Source organism: Triturus cristatus, chromosome 4_1 (assembly GCF_964204655.1).
Source record: "Triturus cristatus chromosome 4_1, aTriCri1.1, whole genome shotgun sequence".
Lineage (NCBI taxonomy): Eukaryota > Metazoa > Chordata > Amphibia > Caudata > Salamandridae > Triturus > Triturus cristatus.
The window spans coordinates 1,286,505,803-1,286,527,330 of NC_140585.1; the positions used below are offsets into that span (position 1 = coordinate 1,286,505,803).

General features: G+C 44.4%; 2 protein-coding genes and 1 long non-coding RNA gene across 3 annotated transcripts in view; 1 reads left to right on the forward strand and 2 right to left on the reverse strand.

Moving 5' to 3' along the window:
* DDR2 (discoidin domain receptor tyrosine kinase 2) overlaps positions 1 to 21,528 on the reverse strand; it is a 686,650-nt gene that overhangs the window by 565,199 nt on the left and 99,923 nt on the right. The gene's annotated exons all lie outside the window — the stretch shown is intronic.
* LOC146856595 (uncharacterized) lies at positions 298 to 1,853 on the reverse strand. The gene is made up of 2 exons (XM_085651276.1): positions 1,421 to 1,853; positions 298 to 1,112 (listed from the first exon to the last, which is right to left on the reverse strand). The coding sequence occupies exons 1-2, from the start codon at positions 1,851 to 1,853 to the stop codon at positions 298 to 300; spliced, it is 1,248 nt and encodes a 415-aa protein (XP_085507402.1).
* The window catches only part of LOC146856596 (uncharacterized), a 189,696-nt gene continuing 171,040 nt past the window's right edge, over positions 2,873 to 21,528 (forward strand). Inside the window, exon 1 of the long non-coding RNA XR_014981538.1 lies at positions 2,873 to 3,007. This is a non-coding gene — a long non-coding RNA (uncharacterized LOC146856596). The remainder of the gene's footprint in view (positions 3,008 to 21,528) is intronic.

Below are 21,528 nucleotides of genomic sequence, written 5' to 3' on the forward strand. Positions count from 1 at the left end.
CACATCGGATGACGAGCGCCCTGCTCCCCCTGCCAGACCAGCACCAGGAGTTGGGGCAGCTGCTGGACGCCAGAGACGGACTGAGATCACACAAAACTACTTTTAGGTGAGTATTGAGGAAATGAGACTACAAAGCCTGATGATGTGTCAAGTGTTTAATCACACTTAACATGAAAGAAATTGTAAATTGTCCCCAGCACATGTTGTACACACAGTGCAGAGAAGGCACAAGAAATAGGGCAAACAGCCTTTTGCGGGTTAATGCACCCGTGTTGCAGTCAGTGTCCCCGCAGATGATCACCTCCGTCGGTGCCGTCCAGGGTGGTTGACCCCCATGGTGCGCCCTTGGCCTGCTACCTGTCTGCCACTGCGGCGTCTTTCACCTGGCAAGGTTGGAGTGATGCTGCTGCGACTCGATGTGTCCTCACTCTCAGCAGAGGCCATTAGTGCGCTGCCACCTGCATTGGCTGTCTGCAGCTGTTCCACAGCAGTGGTCACCTGCGCCAGCCCTCGCGCTATGTCCTGGCAGCAATGTGCCATGTCCACCTGCATGGTTACGCTTCTGCGTGTGAGTGCGCTGGTGGTGGTGCAGAGGCGGTTGACTGCCTTGGTGTAATTGTGTAGCCGTGCATTGGCACGTCGTCCAGCCCTGTCATTGGCAGCTTGGGTGTCCCTCAAAGTGGCACAGAGCTCTCGTATTGCCGCTACCATGTTGCGATTGTCCTGATGTAGGCGGCCTAGCTGGCGATTCATTGACCGCATTGCCTTGCTTTGCAGGCGCTGTTCCTGCAACATGCACTGTTCCAAGCCGGAGAACACGGTGCCTTCTCCTTCTGTTGCAGTGCTGCTCCTGGGCCTTGACCTGGAAATGGCCTGTTCCCTTTGCCTTGGTGTTGGTGCGTCATGACGGGGCATGTCTGTCACACCCTGACTCCCCTCTCTCCTGTCGGTGTCATCGCCTGTTGCTGGGACTTCATCCTCAAATGGAGGCAGTGGGGGCACATGTGCGCGCTTCCTGCGCTGAATTGGCTGCTGCTCTGTCTCATCGCTGGAGTCCGCAGGGTCTGCAGGCTCCTCTCCCTCAGCGCTGTCTTCTTGTGGCATGGCGTGTGCTGTGGATGTAAAGGGGACTATATGAGTTTGTGTTACTGTCTGCATGTGGCACTCAATAAAGTTACAAATCTTTGACGGCTATTCTCTGACACATTTCTATTCAATGATCCCCAAAACACATATGTTGCATTTACTTGTGATGGTGTCATGGACACACAGTCAGACACAGTACTACGAGTACCATGATGCATTGCTGGGTGTGCTGTAAGACCTGGGCTGGATTGGCATGTTGGGAGTTAACTATGCGCATTTGGGGGAGTGTGCAAGGGATGGGGAGGAGTGCAGGGTGATTTGGCATGCATCTTACCTTGTCTGCTGGATGAGGGGTCGGAGCTGTCGATTGCAGCCACACCACCAACGCTCTCAGGCAGGAGGGTTGACTCCACAAGCTCCTCATGGGGGGTTGGCTGCTCTGCAGTGGATGGTCCTCCTCCAGTCTGACTGGCATCCTTGAGTCTGGCTGCCACCCTCTCCTTGGACCTCTGGCGCATATCATACCACCGCTTGCGCAGCTCCTCGATGGTGCGTGTGGTGACTCCAACAGCATTCACCTTGCTCTGTATTTCCAGCCAGATTTTCCTCTTCCTGGCCTCTGGGACTTTGAGTGCCTTCTTCCCAAACAGGAGCTCATGGCTGCAGACCATCTCCTCAATGAGGACCTCCTGCTCCTTTTCTGAAAACTTGTGTTTTCTCTTTCTTTTTTCTGCATCTTTGCCCTGCTGGTTTTGTTTGGGATCCATTGCTGGTTGCTGTCTCCAGGAAAGCCTCCTCACACTCCACAAGCAGCCTCTGGGTGTGGCTCAGGTGAGCAGGTGCAGGCAATCACTACAGTTTCCTGTTTGTGATGTCATCAGCCTGCACCAGGCTTGCAGATTCCCGTTTTTGCGATTTCTTATTTAGCGAATTTCGCTATTAAGAAATCGCAATACGGGATTCTGCGAATTATTTGCGATTTTTAAGGAATCGCAAATGATTAGCGATTTATTTTATACATCCCGTTTAGCGAATCTGATTTTGCGAATCGCAAATTCTCGCAATTTGAGATTCGCTAAAGGGGAGTTTCATACATATGCCCCCAAGTCTTTTATTTACAGTTAAGAAGTTATTTAGTCCTGTTTCAGGCCAATGTCTGTCTTGCCACGAATAGGCAGGCAGTCCTGCCAAGTATCACGCATCAGGCGTGACTCTAACACATTTCAGTGTGGTGCTCCGCATCACCGCACTGTAATGCATTGTCACGCATAATGCATAGTGGCAGTCTCAGGTGTACATTTACTGATGGCTGCAAACGTGAGTGTGGCAGCTGGCTGCAGGCACTGCCTGTGGTCTGCCTGCACCAGCGCGCTGCTTCTGTGGTCTTGAGGCAGTGATCCCAGCTAAGCTATGGCCTGCCAGTCCCAGGCTCTCTGCTACAATGTATCACCCGTGGTGCCAAGCAGCTCTGAGTCAGCCTGCTTGACGTCACGTCCGTTGCCTAATAGCTAGGGCTCCAGGGGAAATGTCACGTCCTGCTCTACTGGCTCAGGAAGCGGGCAGTTTATTCTTCAGGAAGACGGTCGCAAATAATCATGGGGCAGCGCTGTTGCTCGTACGTGATGGCCCGGCCACAGTCGGCTGTAGGCCATTATAATCAAGGCCACAGCAGCATTCAGTTAAAATTCCGAGCCGGCCGAGGGAATTAGTGCAGTGGACGGGTTACGGAGAGCCATAACTGACCGTCACTGTCGGTTTACAGCGCCGGCTGCCCGGACTCTGTGAGGACAGTAGCAGCCTGGACCGTTGTCTAAGGCAGATTGCCATGGGGGTAGCTCACTCGTGGCATGAGCACCCAGCAGTCTTGTTGCAGTGCGAGTCACCGACGTGCCAATCATGCTTCCGGCTGAAAATGATCACAGTAAGTAGACAGTTGTTTCAGCTACTTGCCACCCTGTTTGTCAGTGTTACCACAATATGGTGTCAGTGTTAACACAATTGTCAATATGGTGGTGCTGGGAGGGGCAGGATCTGGAGTCTGAGGCCCTTGTACTGGTTCCCTAGCCCTCATCTTTGCTTTCAGTGATGTTTGTGCCTGTAGCCGAGGCTTTCAGCGCTGAGCCGGAGCATTACTTTCAGCATATCCTATCGGTAGCTCTGTAACAGCCTGCCTGCGGCTGGTGTGAGCTGGTGCCACGGCTGCGCAGATAGCGGCTCCATTTGCTGCCTTGTGCAGACCTCTCAGCTCGGGGTAATGATTATCAGGGTTTAGCAAGGCTTTAGGTGGGCTGGGTCCTGCCGGTGCTCAGCACAGGCAGTTCTGAAAAGCAGATGCCGAGACAGGTCTCTTTCGGGCTCTCCATTTTTGCCCATACCATCAGCATGAAAAAAAATCTTAATTCTACAGCAATAACACTCTTCACTGACCTTGATGTAACTTCAAAGATACTCGTTATGTTTCTTTCACAGTCTCACCATGTCCTAACAGAAGCATTTTCAATGTTATTTACAATGAAGCTAAAGTTGTTGCTCATTTATCTTATGCAACTAATAAGCATTGACAAAGCTAAATAGTCCTGTTTTGTTGTAGCAGTAATGTTACTAGTCGTATTATATATCTGGATGCAATGACAGAAGCAGCAAAATACCAGTCGGGCGGCACAATATGCCAACGCAGTTTTTCTCATTGCATGTTTTTAACCTACACCCTTAATTACATCGGCCACACCCCTTTGAGAGACACCCACCCCCCAGTTTTTTCATCCCACTTAAACCCCTGGGATTGAGGCTGCTAAACTAGTATTACATAATAAAACACAGCTTGGCTGTTACCTATATGTCACCCATGGCAATCTGAAACCTTGGCAGCTATGGGCAGGTTGTAGCAGTTTTGTTTTTAGTCAGGTGGTTTTTGGGGGGATTGGACAGTCTGGAGCGAGCTTATCCATCCCTCGGGGGGGAGAGGACAGAAAAGAGGAGAGCTGGAGAGGAAGCGATGGGGTTTTTGAACAACACTAGAGCACATCGCTTGGGGATGCTGGATAGGGGGGATAGTGAGATGGGGTTTGCAAGGCAAGGTGGTGCTTATTGGGGAATTGAAGGGCGGGGGAACGTTCAGATTTTTATGTATTAATGAAACTGAATTAAATTGTAAAGTTTGGTATTCTTTACTATTTTGCTTCATACCTGTCTTAATAAAGTGGCCTTTTTTGCTAACTAAGCAACAGTGGTATGTGATTTCTTGTGCGATAAGGCGTGTTTTGTAAGGCTACCCTGTTACGCTAGACCATGATGGTAATGGCCATGATGTAACGGGGAAGACATTAAATTGCCTGGGGGCTCAAGCCTCGAGGCAGATAAAACCGTAACAAGCACTGTGTGGGCTCAGTTTGTTATGGGCTTAATTAAAGCCCTTATGCACATGTAAACCTGACACAATCCATTATCACCATGCAGAAAGGTGCAATACAATGGGTTTATTAACAATTTGAGCCCTATTACTAGTGGGCCCGAGCAGTATAGCAGATTATGGAAATGGCGATGGGATGGGAATGATTCTTGCATGGTTAATGGGAACGTACACCTGCCCTGAGTGACCTGATTGCATGTGATCCTGGTGTCCTTGTATGTGTTGGCCCAACTAGCACGCTAATCTAGCATTTAGACTGACCATGGCAGTTCCAAGGAAGAGAACCTGTTCTTGATCCTCAGGGGAGCACCAGGCTTGGCCTCTTTGCTGACATTGGCCTACTGCCATGGCACGTGTTGGTCACATAAAGTAGTGTGGGCAACACACTGATTTAGTGCACTGACAGATCAGAACAGACCTTGTTCGCTGTTTCAAGGAGAATGTGGCCCACCAGCCCCATTTGTTTCAAGTTCTGCTTTTACTTGACACTCAGACCTTTGTGCTGACATCCCTTATCTGCTGAGTGTATGTATTTATGGTATATGAGTGTAAGGGGTATGTAATGCATGTGTGTACGGCCTGTTTGCCGGTATCAGTGGGATCCATTTTGAGATCCCTGGTTTGACATGGCACAGAATGTAGGAATGGCTACAGCGTCCCAAGACTGTGGAAGTGTGTTACCTGCATTCCTGACGATGGAGGGTGGAGACCCAGGCACTGAAATGGAGGAGAATGCAAACAGGGCTGCTCCAGAAATTCTGTTAGGAACTTTAACAGGGGATTGCTGGTTAGTCATTCTTCAGCAGCGCCATTTGGTGGATGGAGGTGAGTCAGCAAATTCCATTGTTCAGGGAAAGAAATGTATATGTGGGACCTACCTTGCCACAAACTTACAAACATACATAGATGCTGATAAACCAAATCAAATAGAAATGATTACTGCTAAAGTGCCTCCTATTGAGTAACTTACTACTGCTGCGATATTCATCTATATTTATGGACATAAAGTAAAAATTGATTAACCAGACTTACTCAAGATCTGTTACTTGTAGAAATATCCCACAGACCTCTTAGGCAGATTTAAATCATTAGGTTAAGCAAAAAAGGCACATTCATCAATAATTTGCATCTCTGTCAAATATCTACTTTGTCCAAAACTAATTCAGATTCACATGGGTACACAACCTAGCATTACAGCCGGCCCTGCCTAGCAGCACATTGGAAGTGTGCTTTGGAGGTGAACTGTGGCCTACCTTTGTTTCCTTTAGAATCTGCCTGGTAATACACCATTACATTTTAGACCTCAACAGATACACATACATAATGCACTGTTAATGAATGTAGTTCACTGAAGACAAACCTGAAAAACTAGTAATGGTTTTCAGTGTACAATGCACACAATAAACTCACATGGTCGCCATATTTTGCTCTTTTTTTACATGCTAACTGCTGAGGGTTGTACTGAACATGACGGTGGGATTGAGGTATGGTGTGCCTCGTTTGTTGCAAACCATAACTAGAAATGGGTGGGTGCAGGGTCTGGCTTTCTGCCACAATTGTGCCCCATTTTTTACTGACTGCAGCTAAAAGGGATTACTGTTTACCAGCTGATACTTCAAGCCATCCATAATCTAGGAGCTTACATTCCACATACTTCAAGTCTTGTCCCAGAGAAATCACCTCACAGGCCTGATCTGGGGAAGAGGAACTCATTTTTATCAAAATGGTGATTGAATGTCACTCCTTACCTACTAGGATCAGAAGGCATACTTTGGACAGGTAAGTTACTTTCTGAGAACCGTGAACCCTGGTTGTGGATCTACCAATGGCATTCCATTTTCTCTTGGGGTTTAACTTTTAGTAATAATCTGACGAAATGTCCTCCTTCTCATAACTTTGAGAGCTTGTTAGGTGTACCTACACCTTGGGAAACAGATTTGTTTCCTAACTTAATATTATTACAGAGAAATCCAAAAGAAAAAGGTCCTTTCAAGAACTTACTAGCGCCCTTCACCGATGTGTGCATCAAGGACACGCTGCATTTTAATGTCTTTATTTCTTGTGCAATTTGTTTCTTCTTCAAGCAGCAAAATACATTGTACCTATGGCCGAAACCCACCCCAATCAGCAGCTGCCATAGACCTGGAAGCAAACTCCTAAATGGACCAGTGAGTGGAGCCCATATGAGGACCCCACAGAAGTATTTCCTGTACAAAATTAACCGTACCTTGATTTGAAGGACTTTGGGAGTACATCATCCCCTCTAATCTGATCCAATAAAGTGGCTTTAAAACTCTGATTCTATCAAACTGCTTTAGTAATCAGCCATGTTTTTTTTTTACCCTCACGTGACCTCTAATGGTATTATATCCTACAGAATGAACAATATATTTTTTTTGTAATGCACTATTCATTTAGGGGAGTTAACCCTTTAAGGATTTGCGTAGGTATGACTAAATAATATTGCCCAGGGCAAAATAAAGTGCCTTAGTCGTTTTGCCATCAGCTCCAATTCCTTAGGCTCCTGGAAACACTCCAAATTGCATAGGGTCAGCACTGCCCTTACTGCACGTATCCCAAAATTTACTTCGAACAATTGAGGATAATAAATGCCTCCTTTCTAAGAGCAATGTATCATTAAAATAAACATCATTAAAAACAAAAATATGTATTTGTAACATTTGGAGTAGTTCTCACTCTTTTAAAGACTGAAGGGGCTCCTTGTGGACTGATGGTCATTCATTAACTGCACATATATTAAAAAATCATGGTAGTGCAAAATTAAATGCAGACAATTGTGGGAAGAAAAAGGAGATACTCAATAAGAGGCAAATACTGTATGATTCAGAGAGGGATGTAAAGCCTCCAATCAACACCAAAAATGGTGACACAGAAGCCAGCTCTGCAAGAGAGGCCATTAAGTACACACACTCTCAAAACTAACATTGTAGACAACAAATATACAAGGTATCCAATACACCTTTGCCACAGACAACAAAAATACAAGGTATCCAATACACCTTTCCCACAGACCAAAAAAATACAATGTATCCAATACACCTTTGCCTCAGACAACAACAATACAAGGTATCCAATATACCTTTGCCTCCCCTAACCTTTCTAAATCATCACCAACCTGCCTATACCTTTAATGTAGGTACATCCCACCACAACAGACACTTTTAGTCATGGAAGTCCATCTTGGTACCTCTTTCAGTATCCAATCTAACAAAGGTTCCAGTTCATGGTCACTGTAAGGGAAGGGTATCCTCTTGCCACCCAGTAGCTCAGCACACATAGGGATTTGAATGCCAAATTCATGTGTCTGCTGAACTATGGGACACCGAGTGGTACAAAGACCAGTTACATTTTTGGTTACATATTTTCATTTTACATTATGAGTTAAATTACATTACATTATGGATTACAATATTTTAATATTTATTGTTATATGGAAAATATGAGACTAATGAACATTGGAGCCACAATATAAATTTATCAGCTCATAGTTATAGCGGGAGTTACCCAGTAGATGAAACACGTGATGACTGGCTGAAGGAAAAAGGTAAATATATATTTTGGTACATATAGGAGGTCAAAAACGTAGTATGCTGAATTTAGAAGGTATTTTAATGGGTTGAGATTCATAATAAAGATGAGACATTATATGGTGTGCAAGCAACTATATCGTATGACAATAAAAAGCTCTGTTTTTGCCCCGTTCAGAGACCCACTGGGTAATGGGTCCTCTCAAATGTTGTGGACTCATTTGAATATTGATTATTGCTCTTATATACAGTATGCAGTGCTGATCATTTAGAATACAACAGATGTGCCCCAATATTATCTCCGTTACCCATATCCCTTTTTTGTTAATGACAATTTACTGTTTGAGGAGGCTTTGTAATAATACATTTTATGTAACCCCAACATTTATTGTACAAAAGCTATTTCAGGCACCAAAGATTGATTCATGCTTTATTTTTTAATTTAAGAGCATTCCTGGGTGTGCTACGGGATGCTACTATGAGTAACTGAGGGGACAACTTAAAAATCACAAACAGAAGAAATGCAAAAGCCGAAATAGCTGGTGTTATAGCAATGAATCACCTGTAAACTATCCCAACTCTTCCCTAGGTGACAAGCAGTATAGTCCAGATCCTATGAAGGTTGGACTTCCACTAAGTACCAAATGGGGCTGGTGAATGGTACTCTATGACCTATTCCGGCAAAGCTGGAACTATTAAGTATTGTGTGGTGTCAACAACAGTTAATGCTTCTTCTCAAGATCCACCAAGACTGAAAGAATTGTGTTGTAAGAGACAGAAGTATGAGTTGTAGTGGACCTGAATTGTATCCTCAAACCATACATGATCTGGACCTTACAAGGGAATGTGGTCTAATGAGAAATGTGTTTACTGTGTAGCTGGCAGGGTTGATTTGTAAATCCAGCTTTCCCTACAGCAAGAAACTGGATTTTTTTGTGGGTGGGTGACTACACCCCTCAAGGAATAATGACAATTCTAGTCAGGTAGAACCCCTAAAGTTACTAAATTAACCTGAGCTCCACCCACTGGTAGATATGGAAGAAAGCAGACAGGCTTGGCGGAGGGCAATGTGTAAAGTATTTGTGCAATACCAAAACAGTTAGAAGGTAAAACCGCAAAAAGTACAAATTATTAACTGAATTAGAAAATAGAATATAATTTAATAAATAAAATGACACCAAAATAACATTAATCTAATAAAGGGGCCTGGAGTTATGAATTTTCAATGTTTTAAGTAGAAATAAAGTAAAAAAACACAAATCACCAATGATAGTCAACGGTTGCGGTAGACCAGGACCAGGGCGCAATTTGAACATGACTGCCATGGAGCGCAGGTCGGATACACCAACTAGATTAGTCCTAGTCAAAGATTTTTAGTTTCTAACTTAAAGTTTGATGCACCAATACCACAGGAGTACAGGGCCTCGGGGTGGCACTTAGAGTCTTCAGGGGTTGTCAGACAGAGGCCAAAAACAGGGTCCAGTTGCCACTGGTCCGCTGGGTACTACCAGGAAAAGGCCTTTGGAGTCCACTACTTTGCCCTGGGTTCAAGAGAGAGCAGGTCCACTCCTTCAGGACTCCGCCCAGTCATAAACAGCAGGTCCAGTCCTGATCTTCCACACTACCAGGACGTGTTCTGAAGTGTGTGCCTGAAAATACCACATTTACGCCTGCCACTAGTTAGTGGTTGGGAATAACTACTGGGCATGCCTTAAGCAAGGGGATATAAAGTTACTGGTGTCAATCCTACCTACTTTGAGTATTTTGAAGATGGCGAAAGTCTTTGACTTGGGATCCTGTTCTCAAGTGTACCCCAGGGTAATATATAAGCCCAGAGACAAAAGTCTGTTTGGCCAAAAGCATGGTCCTTCAGCAAATAGGAAGTGGATCCACAACAATTGTCTCTGTATTCTGTTCTCTCCTCCCTTTAAGGTGTGCCCTAACCAAGTGAACCAAGCAGTCAAAAAGGATGGCAACAGGACCCACACTGCATTTTCGGTAGAGTTCAGAGGAGTCATCTCTGCCCCTTCCGGTCAGCCTACTGTTTTCTTCTGGGAGGCATTTCACAACTATTCATATCTGTTCAAGACTAATTACTGGCTAGGAGAAGCTAGAGAGCCAACACAAATCAGCCTCAAGGAATTTCAGGCAGGGAAAGGGTAACTTTCTAAAAGTTACTTTTCCTTAACAGCATACACAGGCTGGGTCAACTGGGTGACGTACCTCAGAGGCGTGGATAGCTTGACCCTACAAAACTCACCCTGGAGACCAGCAACCAGGGGGATGTGGGAGTCACTAGACACGTTTCTGAACTCCTACGAACCCCCGTGATACCACCGACTACTCCTATGAACCCCTGTGATGCCACTCCAACTACCTCGCCCCCACCTCCCCGAGTGGGATATCCCTTTGACACAGGGCTATAGGGACAGATTAGGCTCATCGCTATAGAACCTTTCTTGGATTTTCTCTTTATTCTTCCTTTCCTATCCTCTCTTTCTATAATCCTCTACCTAATTTCCCAGCAAGTCAATGCAAAAGGGTTTTGCTAAACATGTATACCAAAGTACCTGTATTTACTACAACACAACTAAGTTTGGCTAAACCTCGTAACAGAAATGCCAATGTACTTGCTTATAAAATTAATAAAATACTTTGAAATCAAAAATAATTTTTAAAAATCTGATTTCACCACTTAGCTGGATTTTTTTTAAATTAACTATTAAAATAGGTATCTAATTATTTTTCTAGCTGGTCCTATTCTCAAGATACAGTATTAGTATCAGTATTCGTATTTTAATCTGTACTCTGGTTTTTCCACATATGACAGCTAGGCCTGCCACAGTGAAAATAGGTTTGGGCTCTAGCCACTGCAAAACTATGTTAATATACAATTTGAACATGTCCTGCTTTTAAATATTTAAATATCATGTACCATTCCTTGTGGGCTACAAGGGTGACTTATTAATATTTATAATGGAGGTTTTTTTCCCGTCAAAAAGGTTTATTTTGACAGGTTGAATGGCAGATTATTTTACACTGCTACAGTGGCAGATCTGAAGTGATGTTTGCACTGCCACTGTAATTGGTGGCACACAGTGACATGTAACTTTAAGACCCTGTGTACACCTTGTACAATATACTAGTGAGTTTTAGGCAAGTTACGCATGCCAATTAGAGACATGTTAATTCAGCCATGTTTAAATCAGCGGCATAGTCAATTTACAACGAGTTATCAGGAGTAATGTGCACACAGCTCTATAGCCTGCAGAAATAGATCGGGCAAAAATATGGGGCATACCATGCAAAAGCATGTCATATCCTACACCTACATGAATACCTTTACCAATCATGTGTCTAAGTTCCCTTACCTGCCCCACCTGAGAGTACCAACAACATTGCTACAAGTGGTGTTAAGCTCTCTATAAACATACAATTAGGTTTCCATGGCAGGTCAGTAACAGTCAATTGTAATTTTACACTTAAGTCTGTTGCGCTAAGATTTTTTGTGTTTCTGCTTGAGAAAATTGGCCTGCATAGTGGGTGTATAGATCATATCATAAAATTCAAGCTATACTCTCCTCCAGATGATTACTGTATCTTCCGCGAAACAATCTACGGAACAATTCAGGATAACACAATGTCACATGAATGTTCTAGATGTACACTTTATGGATACAGTAAAGCCATCATACTGGGCATTCAAAGTTAGGTATGAATATTTCTCTATTCATTGAAGATTTGCAAATATTTATTACTCAATCATCAAGAAAGGAAATAGCTATAGAGATATAAAATAGTGGAAAAACAATGTGCACAGGAGGCAGAATGCAGGCTTATGTTTTTTGGGTAAATTAATAAATTGTTCCTAGAGTGCAACATTATTTATTAATCTAGTCTGGCTAGAGCTAATCGAGGTCATGTGTTCTCATTAAAAGCAAATGGCTTTCATTACCACTAGTGTAAACTATTTGCTTAGCTATTTCTACAATACCCATGTAAATAGCAAATCAGGTATCAACCTTTACTACATATAAAGGCAATGTTTAGTGTAAAAAATAGAAAGAGGGACCGCATTACATATTTGGTTGCTAAATAAATCAATTTTTGAATAAATAAATCTTGCATGAGCTGGAGGTCAAGGGAAATCGATTGCTGTACAAATAATTGGAGAAAAGTATTTTGTAGCAAGTCTATCTAACTGATCACAGTGTCTGCTAAAAATGTCCATCACAATAATATTTTTGTATTCTTGGCTAGCCCAAATTTAACAGGAGGTTCTCATCAGTAATTCCATTCTAGGGTTGAGATTAGATTATGTGAATTCTTGTCAAGCCCCTTTGCCATTCACCACCTCAGCAGTGTTTGTATTAACTGTGCTCTGTGCCCCCACCTAGCTATTTTACCAAGGAGAAAAAGGGAAAGTCATACTTGCACTAGAAGAAGGCTCACACACTGCGTAAGTGCCCAGCCAGCTGGTTTATTTTCATTCAAAGTCCATAAATTCACAACTCCTGCCAGCCTAGCCATTATTGCATGTGCACTATATTTTCCATGGATTATTAGGTAATGTATGGATGGTTTTCCAGAAAGATAGAATTATATTTTATGTCTCTTCTTTTCCCTTCATACATACGGCTTCTCGGATTGGCATGTGGACGGCTCCCGTAACTCATCACATGCAGCTATCTGCCCTCCTCTGATCCAACTGTAGATGTGGGCGCACATGCGGCCGTGATCTTGCTGCTGAACGCGCTGACAAGGCAGGTTGAGCCGACTGGAGTCATGTTACAAACTCCTAAACTGGTTGCACGGCGATAAAGGAGGGCAACAGGTTGCAGTAGGGAGTAAGTGCTTCTATCATGCTACGCTGTGAAGAGGCGAACAGACTGATGCAACAGGACGCGAAATGAGGTCAGCGTGCTCCACAACCTTGGACGTAATCAGGGGCTGGGTGCCCGGTTTCTCTTGTCTTCCTCACCAGCGCAGCAGTGGACCTGAGTGCCTAATTGAAGGCCCCCTACTTTAGTTTACCATTTCGGAGACGCAGTAAGCAGTATTGTATGTGGGTCTCACTCCTCCCCCAGGGGAAATCTTGTTTCTCGTATCAGAATCTTGACTAAGTTGAAAACAGAGAATACCGCTTAAGGCGATTAAGCGAGGCAATAAATTAAGTAAAGCAACCCCTGGAGGTAAACGTCCGCGTGTAGGACCTAAAAACTTGTGTCTGATTTGATTCAGTGACCTCAAGGTGGGTTTGGGGGACTACCCGGACACTCAACTAGAAAGTGGACCTGGACTGGAGATGTCAGATTCAGATTCCGATTCTATATTGAGGGGTTCTAGAGCACAGACTAAGGAGTCTCCTGAATCTCAGGTATTAGGCCCTGACAGCGATCCAATTAAGGGACAGTCTCAAGGGGCATCAACAGGAGGGAAGGCTGCTGTCAGCTGGGGCCCCAAGGAGAGTGGGACACTGAACAGATCACACTTGTCTTATAAGTGAATGGGGCCTGGAGCTCTGTCAGCTGACTCTAGTGAGAGGGGGATTCAGGTTTGACAGATGCAAGTAAACTCACATTTATTGAGTAAGCTTCTGGTAATAAAGCCCCTGAGCTTTTCCCCTTGTTCCTCAATAACAACGAGCCCAGTACACCCGTCTGCACATTGATACTGGTTTGGGAACCAAGTCCGAAACCTGCCTCCCCTAAACTCTTGCACACAGATACCTCTACAGGCCATACTGGCTGTGAGATCTGGTCCACAGCGGGGAGGGATACCTCCCATTCGTTTTTGGATCTCGCCCATTTGAACACCAGAGAGGCCACATCCAGCGGAAGCTTAACAACTACAACCCTATCCCCCGGTCTTTCAAGGTACTTTAAGTCAGATTTAAGAGGAAAAAAAATCAATACAAATTCTGCAACAAATAACTGCCAAACAGGTCACCGACTGGTTGCTCAATCTGGAGGAGAAGGTCTCTCAAGCTCTTGACAGGCTGGAAATGATGGAGCAATATATCTCCGATTGAGAGGATAAAATAACTCAAATTGTAGGGTTGGTGCACAGTTGGAGAAGCAGTAGGAGCCTTGAAAATGAAGCATGAGGAGTTGGAAAACCACTCACGGGGATCCAATTTGTGAACTCTAGATACCCTCACACTTTTTTGCTTAATTTCGTGGATTATCGGATCAAGAAGAAAATTCTAATTTAGACAATTCAAGCTAAAGAATTTGACTTAAATAAGGAGTTCTCGATTCATATCTTTTCCGTTATGACTATGGATTCTGTCCTTTGAAGGAAGGATTTAAGGGCCATGCTCCCCTCGTTTTGCCAGGCATGGGTTCAGGCCACTGTCTTTCATCCAGCTAAATTGAAGGTTCTACATAATGGCTGGTTCCACTGGTTTACATCTGTTGATGAGGCACAGGCATTCTTAAAATCTATATTAGCTAAGGGATAGATTTATTTGTTATAATCTAAATTTACCTGCCATTTTTGGCAAGGAGGGTCGGCCGTGGGAGTGTTGGGGGCAGGGTAGCTGGGCGCAGTGCCAGGGTGCCAGGAGACCTGAAAGGACTCTGGGGCCATTACGGGAGTGGCCCAGAGGTGAGGGTGGGCAGGGGTTTGGTGTGGGGTCTCGGGAACGGGCTTCCTGGGTAATGATGACGTGTCTCATTGGTTTGTATTATTGTTGGAGGGGAGCACGTTTTGTGATGGATTTTATTGCTTTGAAGGGGCAAAATATCTGCTTGGGTATAGTGGTTGGGCACAGCCTGGACACATTTACAGGGCAAAAAAACCAAAACGCTGTTTAGTGCAGTAAAAAGACGCTATGTATATGGATAATAGGAAACAGGTTGTGTTATAGTCTGTCAAAAAGCAAATGGGTTAAATAATAGATGTATACAAGATACAGTTTTTTTAGTCAATGGCTATATGATCCATCGGTCATACTTATACAAGAGAGGCATTTTGTTTGAAGGCATGATGGCAATAAACTCTGTTACTCTTGGGTTAGCCAGTGTTTCTTTTCCTCTGCAAAGGCAGCTCACGGGGGACATCGGTGGTGTTTAGCCGCAAGGCTTAGGTCAGCTGCTTTCTCCCTGTGACAGATGTTGGGGGTTATTGGGTTATAGTCCCCACAGTGGTCCCCAACACGAGGTAACCAATTGTTTTTTTATACGGACCAATACCTGATGATATCAACCCACTTCAGTAACTGCTGTGGGAATTATGTAAACTTCCCAGGGTGCCCATTATAGGGGATGATTTTACTTAGCTCCCAACACCCAGGGAAGATTCTTCTAACCAAAATCGTCTGCAGCATAAGTGCAACATACATACTGTCTTTCTTGATATGTTCTCTAGATTAGGGGTCCAAGATGTTTGGCTTGGGTTAAATCCCACATCTAGAGTTTATTGTTATGTTCAAAGAAGTATCGATCCGCCTCACGGATAGACTGTTTTTAATCTTCCTTAACTATCCCTAATGTTTCTTCTCATTATAACGCTGGGGCTTTTTCAACCACTCTGTGATTGCATTCAAATTTTCTACGTTTGGCTCCAGAGTATTGAGGAGATGGGTTATGAATATGTCACTGCTGACCCAGGACTCATATGCTTGATCTCTATTTACAGAGATGGAGCATGTATTTCTAACTGGTGCCCATACAACAGGTGCCATTGTTTAGGAAGCTTTTAAAGCCACAATTCGGGGTACCATGATCTTCCTACTGGCCTTTCAAAGGAAGAAAGATAAGGAGAAGCAGGAGAAATTGCAAAGAGAGCCCGATGAAGCATATTGTCAAGTTTCCACAAAGCTGATCTCCAACTCACTCCACCTATTGCAGGAAAAGAGAGAAGTTCTGATGGAGTTCTTTCTAGAGAGGGAAATCCTAAACAGCCAAGCTTATAATTTTTTTTTTGTATTTTTTTTTTGCATCTTTTATATAGCGCGAACTCGACCCGAAGGTATTGGAGCGCTGTACATGAGCACCGTATTTATATTACATATTCAGGCACGGGGAGATTAAGTGATTTGCCCAGAATCACAGGATGTGGACGCGACCTCGAGGCTCGAACCCTGGTTTCCTGCACCAAAGTCTGGTATAAGGGATCCCAGTACGAAAGAGATAAAAAGGGATAATGAAAAGATTGGGCAAATATTTTTGCATCATTATGAATCCCTCTATAAGGCGGATATGGGTTCATGGGATGTGGCCCTGGCCGACAAGTTTTTGCAGGAGTTTTTTCTTTCAGAATTAAGCAGTGAAGCTGCAACTCTGTTGGTATGACCAATCAACCCGCGGAGATTACAGGGGTTATAAGGGAGCTAGGTTTAAGGCCCATGGGAAAGATGGTTTCGGAGCTGAATTCTACAAGCACTTCTGCGCTATTCCACCCTCATTTAAGAAAGTAGTTTAGTACATTTTGTAAAGAAGAGGGAAAATGAATTAGCCACTGTTTTGTATAGGCCCATCACACTTTTAAACACTGATTATAAGTTCTTTGCGAAACTTTTATCGAATCATATTAATGTGGTGATGAGGTCACTGATTCACTCTGATCAGTGCGGTTTTATAAAAGGATGTAGCCTGAGAACCAGTACTTATTATTTGTCAGAATTTATCGATATAGTTACAACCGATAATATCCCCACAGCTGTTATTCTGATAGACGCAGAGAAGGCTTTTGACCTCATGAGCTGGGAATTTTTGTTAAAAATTTGGGAGAAATTTAATTTCCTGTCCCAGCTCTCAGGGTCAGTAGCCAGATTATATAAAGATATGTTGTCCTAAAGAATAATAAATGGCTCTAGTGTGGGGATGGTGTTCCCCAGCTGGGGGACGTGCCAAGGTTGTCCCCTTTCTCCAACTCTATATGCTTTATTTATAGAACCCCTGGCTCAATATATACCATCACACAGTGTCATCCATTCCCATGTTTCGGGTGCTGCAAGAATAAAACTATATGCAGATGATATGGCTTTATAATTTACGTCCCGGTAGATTGATTATAGCAACAGCCTTGCAAGCAATCCAGAAGTAGACCAGATTGGGGAGATAGAAAATCAATGCATCAAAAACGGAGTCATTGTTGTTTATTACCTCTTCTGAGGTTTACCACCGGATGTTAGGCAAAACTATAATTCGCACCCTAAAAGACATCTGGCTGTTCCCTGTCTTTGGACCTATTATTTTGCGTCCTTTGCCCTACAGCTGCATCGGTTTTCCATGCAGGGATCACAGTCCGATTACTCTTTGGTGATACATATGTTAGATTGCTGCAAGATTGTCAGCTTGCCGAGTGTTATCCACAATCCTACAATGCCAAAGAAAGTCAGGTATAGGACCATGCTCCTTTTTAGGGCTTTGAAGTTAAGAATTGTTATGTAAATTTGAGTTACCCATGGTTCGTGCTGCTACCCCTTTGTCTTGCTGCTCCCATCTTTCTCTCTGTTTTCCGCCAGCGGTCGTCCAGAAGTGGGCAGAGCTTCATATTTATAAGATTGGGGATTTTTTAGCATTGGATAGAGTCAAAACCGCTGGTTCCCGCAGGCCCGCACAAGCAGCTATCTTGAGTTTTCCCTACAGACTGATGGTCTCTGGACTTAATAGTTTGCTAGTCAATTGCTCAGCGGGGCTGGTTGGAAAACATTTCCAGCTAAGAATGTGAATGATTCTTTGAGCTTCTGGTATAAGGAGCTTTGTCTGGACTATTCCCTCCCTAAAATCTGGACTAAATGGCAGGAATGTACACAGATTGAGATCGATGCTGAGAGTTGGTCAAAGTACTTTGACTATGGATTTACGCTGTTGCCGGGGGATAATTTTCATAGGATTATGTTTTTTAATTTGTGGATGGTATATTACACCCCAGAAAGGCGCAATAGAATGTTTCATACAGCCAAAAGAAGGTGTCCCAGATGTAAAGGAGTGGGAGACTGGGGGTATATGTTTATGACCTCTAAAGCCATCTCTACATTTTGGCTGCAGATTTTTTTAAATACATTTCATTCTTTCTTCTTAGCTTAGGTAGAGCTTTGATTTTTCTTCCTTTGGGGGTCTCTGTCCTAGCGAGGGGCACACAACGTTGGGTGTAACCGGGTGCTTTATAAATGAAATTTTATTCAATGCTGGCTACGCGGTCAAACCCGCAACTAGTACCATTCTGCTTGCCTTACTATTCTCTCACCTGAAATTGGTATTGCACTGTCACTTTATATTTCAATTTATCTTATTTACTGCGGCCTATTTGAATATGGAGTTGGATATATGTGTTTTGGTATTCTCTCTGCACTGTCATGTATTGCTCCATTCCATAAGGGTGGGAATCTGCAGAAATAAGTGCCTTGCGAATGAGTTTGCATATTGAGAATTTTAAATTTACCAATGTTTTGGATTAGGATGCATTGCGACTCTGGAACACAGAACTTGATATTTACTGTATGACATTGTGGGTTTGCCTAATGTTGAGATAATTGTGTGTACTGTTTTCCAAGCAATAAAAGAAAAAAATTATAAAATTCAAAATCAGATGGCTTTTTGTTAGTGCTCTTAAAGTAGGCTAAATGCTGACTGCATAAAGCAAGTAGTTGAAAATCTTCTGGGAGTTTGGAAGGGTACTCCAAACACCATGAGAGATGGGGCTGGTGAAGACACCAATGAGTGATCTTTCAAGATGCCACATTCTCAGGGGAGGCTCCTCCTCTAAGGCAGAGAAGTGTCGCCCCACAAGAAAAATTAAATGATACTAACGCCATATTGTTATAATTTAAATTTTCCCTAGCGGCTCTGTAGGTTCGGGCGGGGCTGCCCACAGAGCAGGGGAGGAGTGGGAGGCACTCTCCAAGTGCACATGATTGTTTTGCCAGCCGTCTTGGGCCGGCCACACAGTCATGCACACTTTGTATGTTCTCCACTGAATGTAATGCACAGCCTGTGTGGAGAACATGCACATGGCCCCAGTCCCCATCTGAACGCCAAACTACGGCGCTCAGACCAATCACAAAGCTGCTATCAGCTAGATTAGCTAGAGGAGTCTGGAAGCCTGGGTGCTTAGTGTTCCAGCATCGTGGCAAGGACGGAGGAGAGGTAGCCGCCGGTATGGTAAGTTTAATTATTCTCCCCCCCTTTTTTTCTAACTCCCCCTCCTCACCTCACCACTGCTGCCCCGTAGCAGCTGCTACAGCACATTCTGAATTGCTCTGCAGGCCACATTACTCATTTGAAACAGAGAACACCCACCTTCCAGGTGTGCCTACTCTTGTAGACCTACTGGAGGTGTTTACTGGGTATCCAGCTCACTTGGATTGCCTGCTTAATTTCTGCTGAATGCCCCCTCACTTCGTCTGCCCTGCCAGTGGAGGTCAGCACCTACTGACAAGCTCGCTGGGTGAGCACTGTGGCTGTGCTGCCAAGTTGGACAGGAATATAGGTGGGAATTGGTAAGCTCATTGGAGGACATGAAGTTTATTGGGTCATACCTGCCCATCAAGCCCCATGCTGATGGCCTCCATTGTCTGTGGCGGCCTTGTGTGATAGCCTGTCCTCCTTATGTAGCATGCGGCATCGGGTTTCACATCGCTCCAAAGTAGGAGAGAAGTCAACAAATTTCTCAGTTTACTCTGGATTCTCTCTTCCCCACTTGACTGCCCAACCTCCAGAAGCCTGCGGGGTAACAGGGACTGCTGGTGGGCCGTAAGTCAAGTGTCTTTCATGAGCTTTTTAGCCAGATGGTCTAAGAGTGTGGCGGCTTACAGTGACATGGATACTCCTAGAGCATTACTGCCCATCACCTGCCAGCTGTTTGTCTTTCGTAGCTCAAAGAGAAGGGCAGCTGCCATCTTTCGCTGATATACTCTGAGAAATGACCAACCAGTGCAGTAACAGGCCAGGGCTCCTGTTGGTATGGTGGTGAACCCAGAGTGCCCTTCTCGCCTCATCTGAAGGCTGCCTTTGCAAACCATCTGAGCCACTAACTGGTGATGTGACCAGCATCCTTGTTCTCTGGATTCTTCAGGGGTGGTGGACTCTGGACCAGCAGATGATGAGGGCAATGCCTGAGACGCCTTTCTGAGTGCTGTTCATGCTCTCTTCTCTGGCATCTGGGGCAGTGGTCCTCTACTCGCTGTAGTGGTTGCTATCTCTGATTCGGTCAAACTCTAACAGCAATGGCTGATGCAACCTGCACTGACTCGCTCAATGCAGACAGATGCAGATCCTCTGTAGTGGTGCATCCCCAAACAAAACAAAGGCTCCGTTCTGAGGCCTAGCAATCTGCTGCATCCTCCTCCCCAAGCAAACTGATGCACATTCCCACGGATTCTGTGTCTATAGGCTGTACTAGACTACAGTATTACTGGCTTACAGTAGTTCCCTTGTTGCTAAGCTCCTAAGCGAATGATATTACCCTTGTCTCTCGTTCTCGCCCAATGAAAGGCAGTGGGCTACCTGCTGCATGACCTGAGAGGACCCGCTCTACTGTCCTGCATATGCTCTGGTTACGGGGTGGGTCATGTTGGGACCAGTAGGCAACCTGTTGTTTCAGCCACGGTTGTGATGACTGTCATTCATGTCTACTCTGAACATGTGGGGTGTTGCCAATGTGCCATCTGAGCGACAGGGGGAACGGTGACCACAGACCAGCAAAGTTCGCCTTGGATGCAAAAAGGGCATTGTGCAGTGCAAAGAGAGCAGGAGCCTATCTCTGATTTCCAGCCTGAATGAACAGGTTTGCTGCGTAGTTCTGATATTAAAGCTTAGAGTGCAAAAACGCCTTCATGCAGCCAATGGTAAGACTGATACACCCATGGCGCGTATGCGACATATCAAAAGGAGGCTAGTTAAAAAAGTGACGGAACAGGGAATATTAATGCTGAAAATTATATTATCACCTGTGACATAAAGCTTGGTAAACTGGAGAAGCACCTGAAGGCGATAAGGGTGAATAACGAGAGGCCAGATCCACATTCAATAACTTCAGAATAGTGGGCATTCTTGAGTCAACACATAGGGATTGGTGCAGTGCATGCTTTTAGATCTTTTGGTCAGAGTGAACTTTTCAGGTCTAGTTCTTGTCGAGAGAGCCCATCGTTCCCTGGCCCAAGACAACCTGCTGGTGTCCTAAATCAGCATAACATAACTTCATTATAGCAGAGTTGGAGACATGGAGGACATTCACATTTGCAAAGAAGCTACAGTGCCTTGAGGAGGAGTAATTACTGTTGTATCCATCCCGGTACAAGATTATAGCAGGTATTTTTTCCAACCCATGGGTTGCTTCGGCCTAGATGAAGCAATACCTCCTTAGTGATGACAAGTGGTCAACAAATGAAGAAGCAAGCTCCAGATTCAGTGACCATTATCAAAGTCCTTTTGTCGGGTCTTTGTTTACTTTTTTTTTCTTTATTAAGGCAGCCTTGTTGTGTCTCCTAACTGGTGCCTCTGTAACACTGTGGGGCATATTTGCAAGGGCATTGCG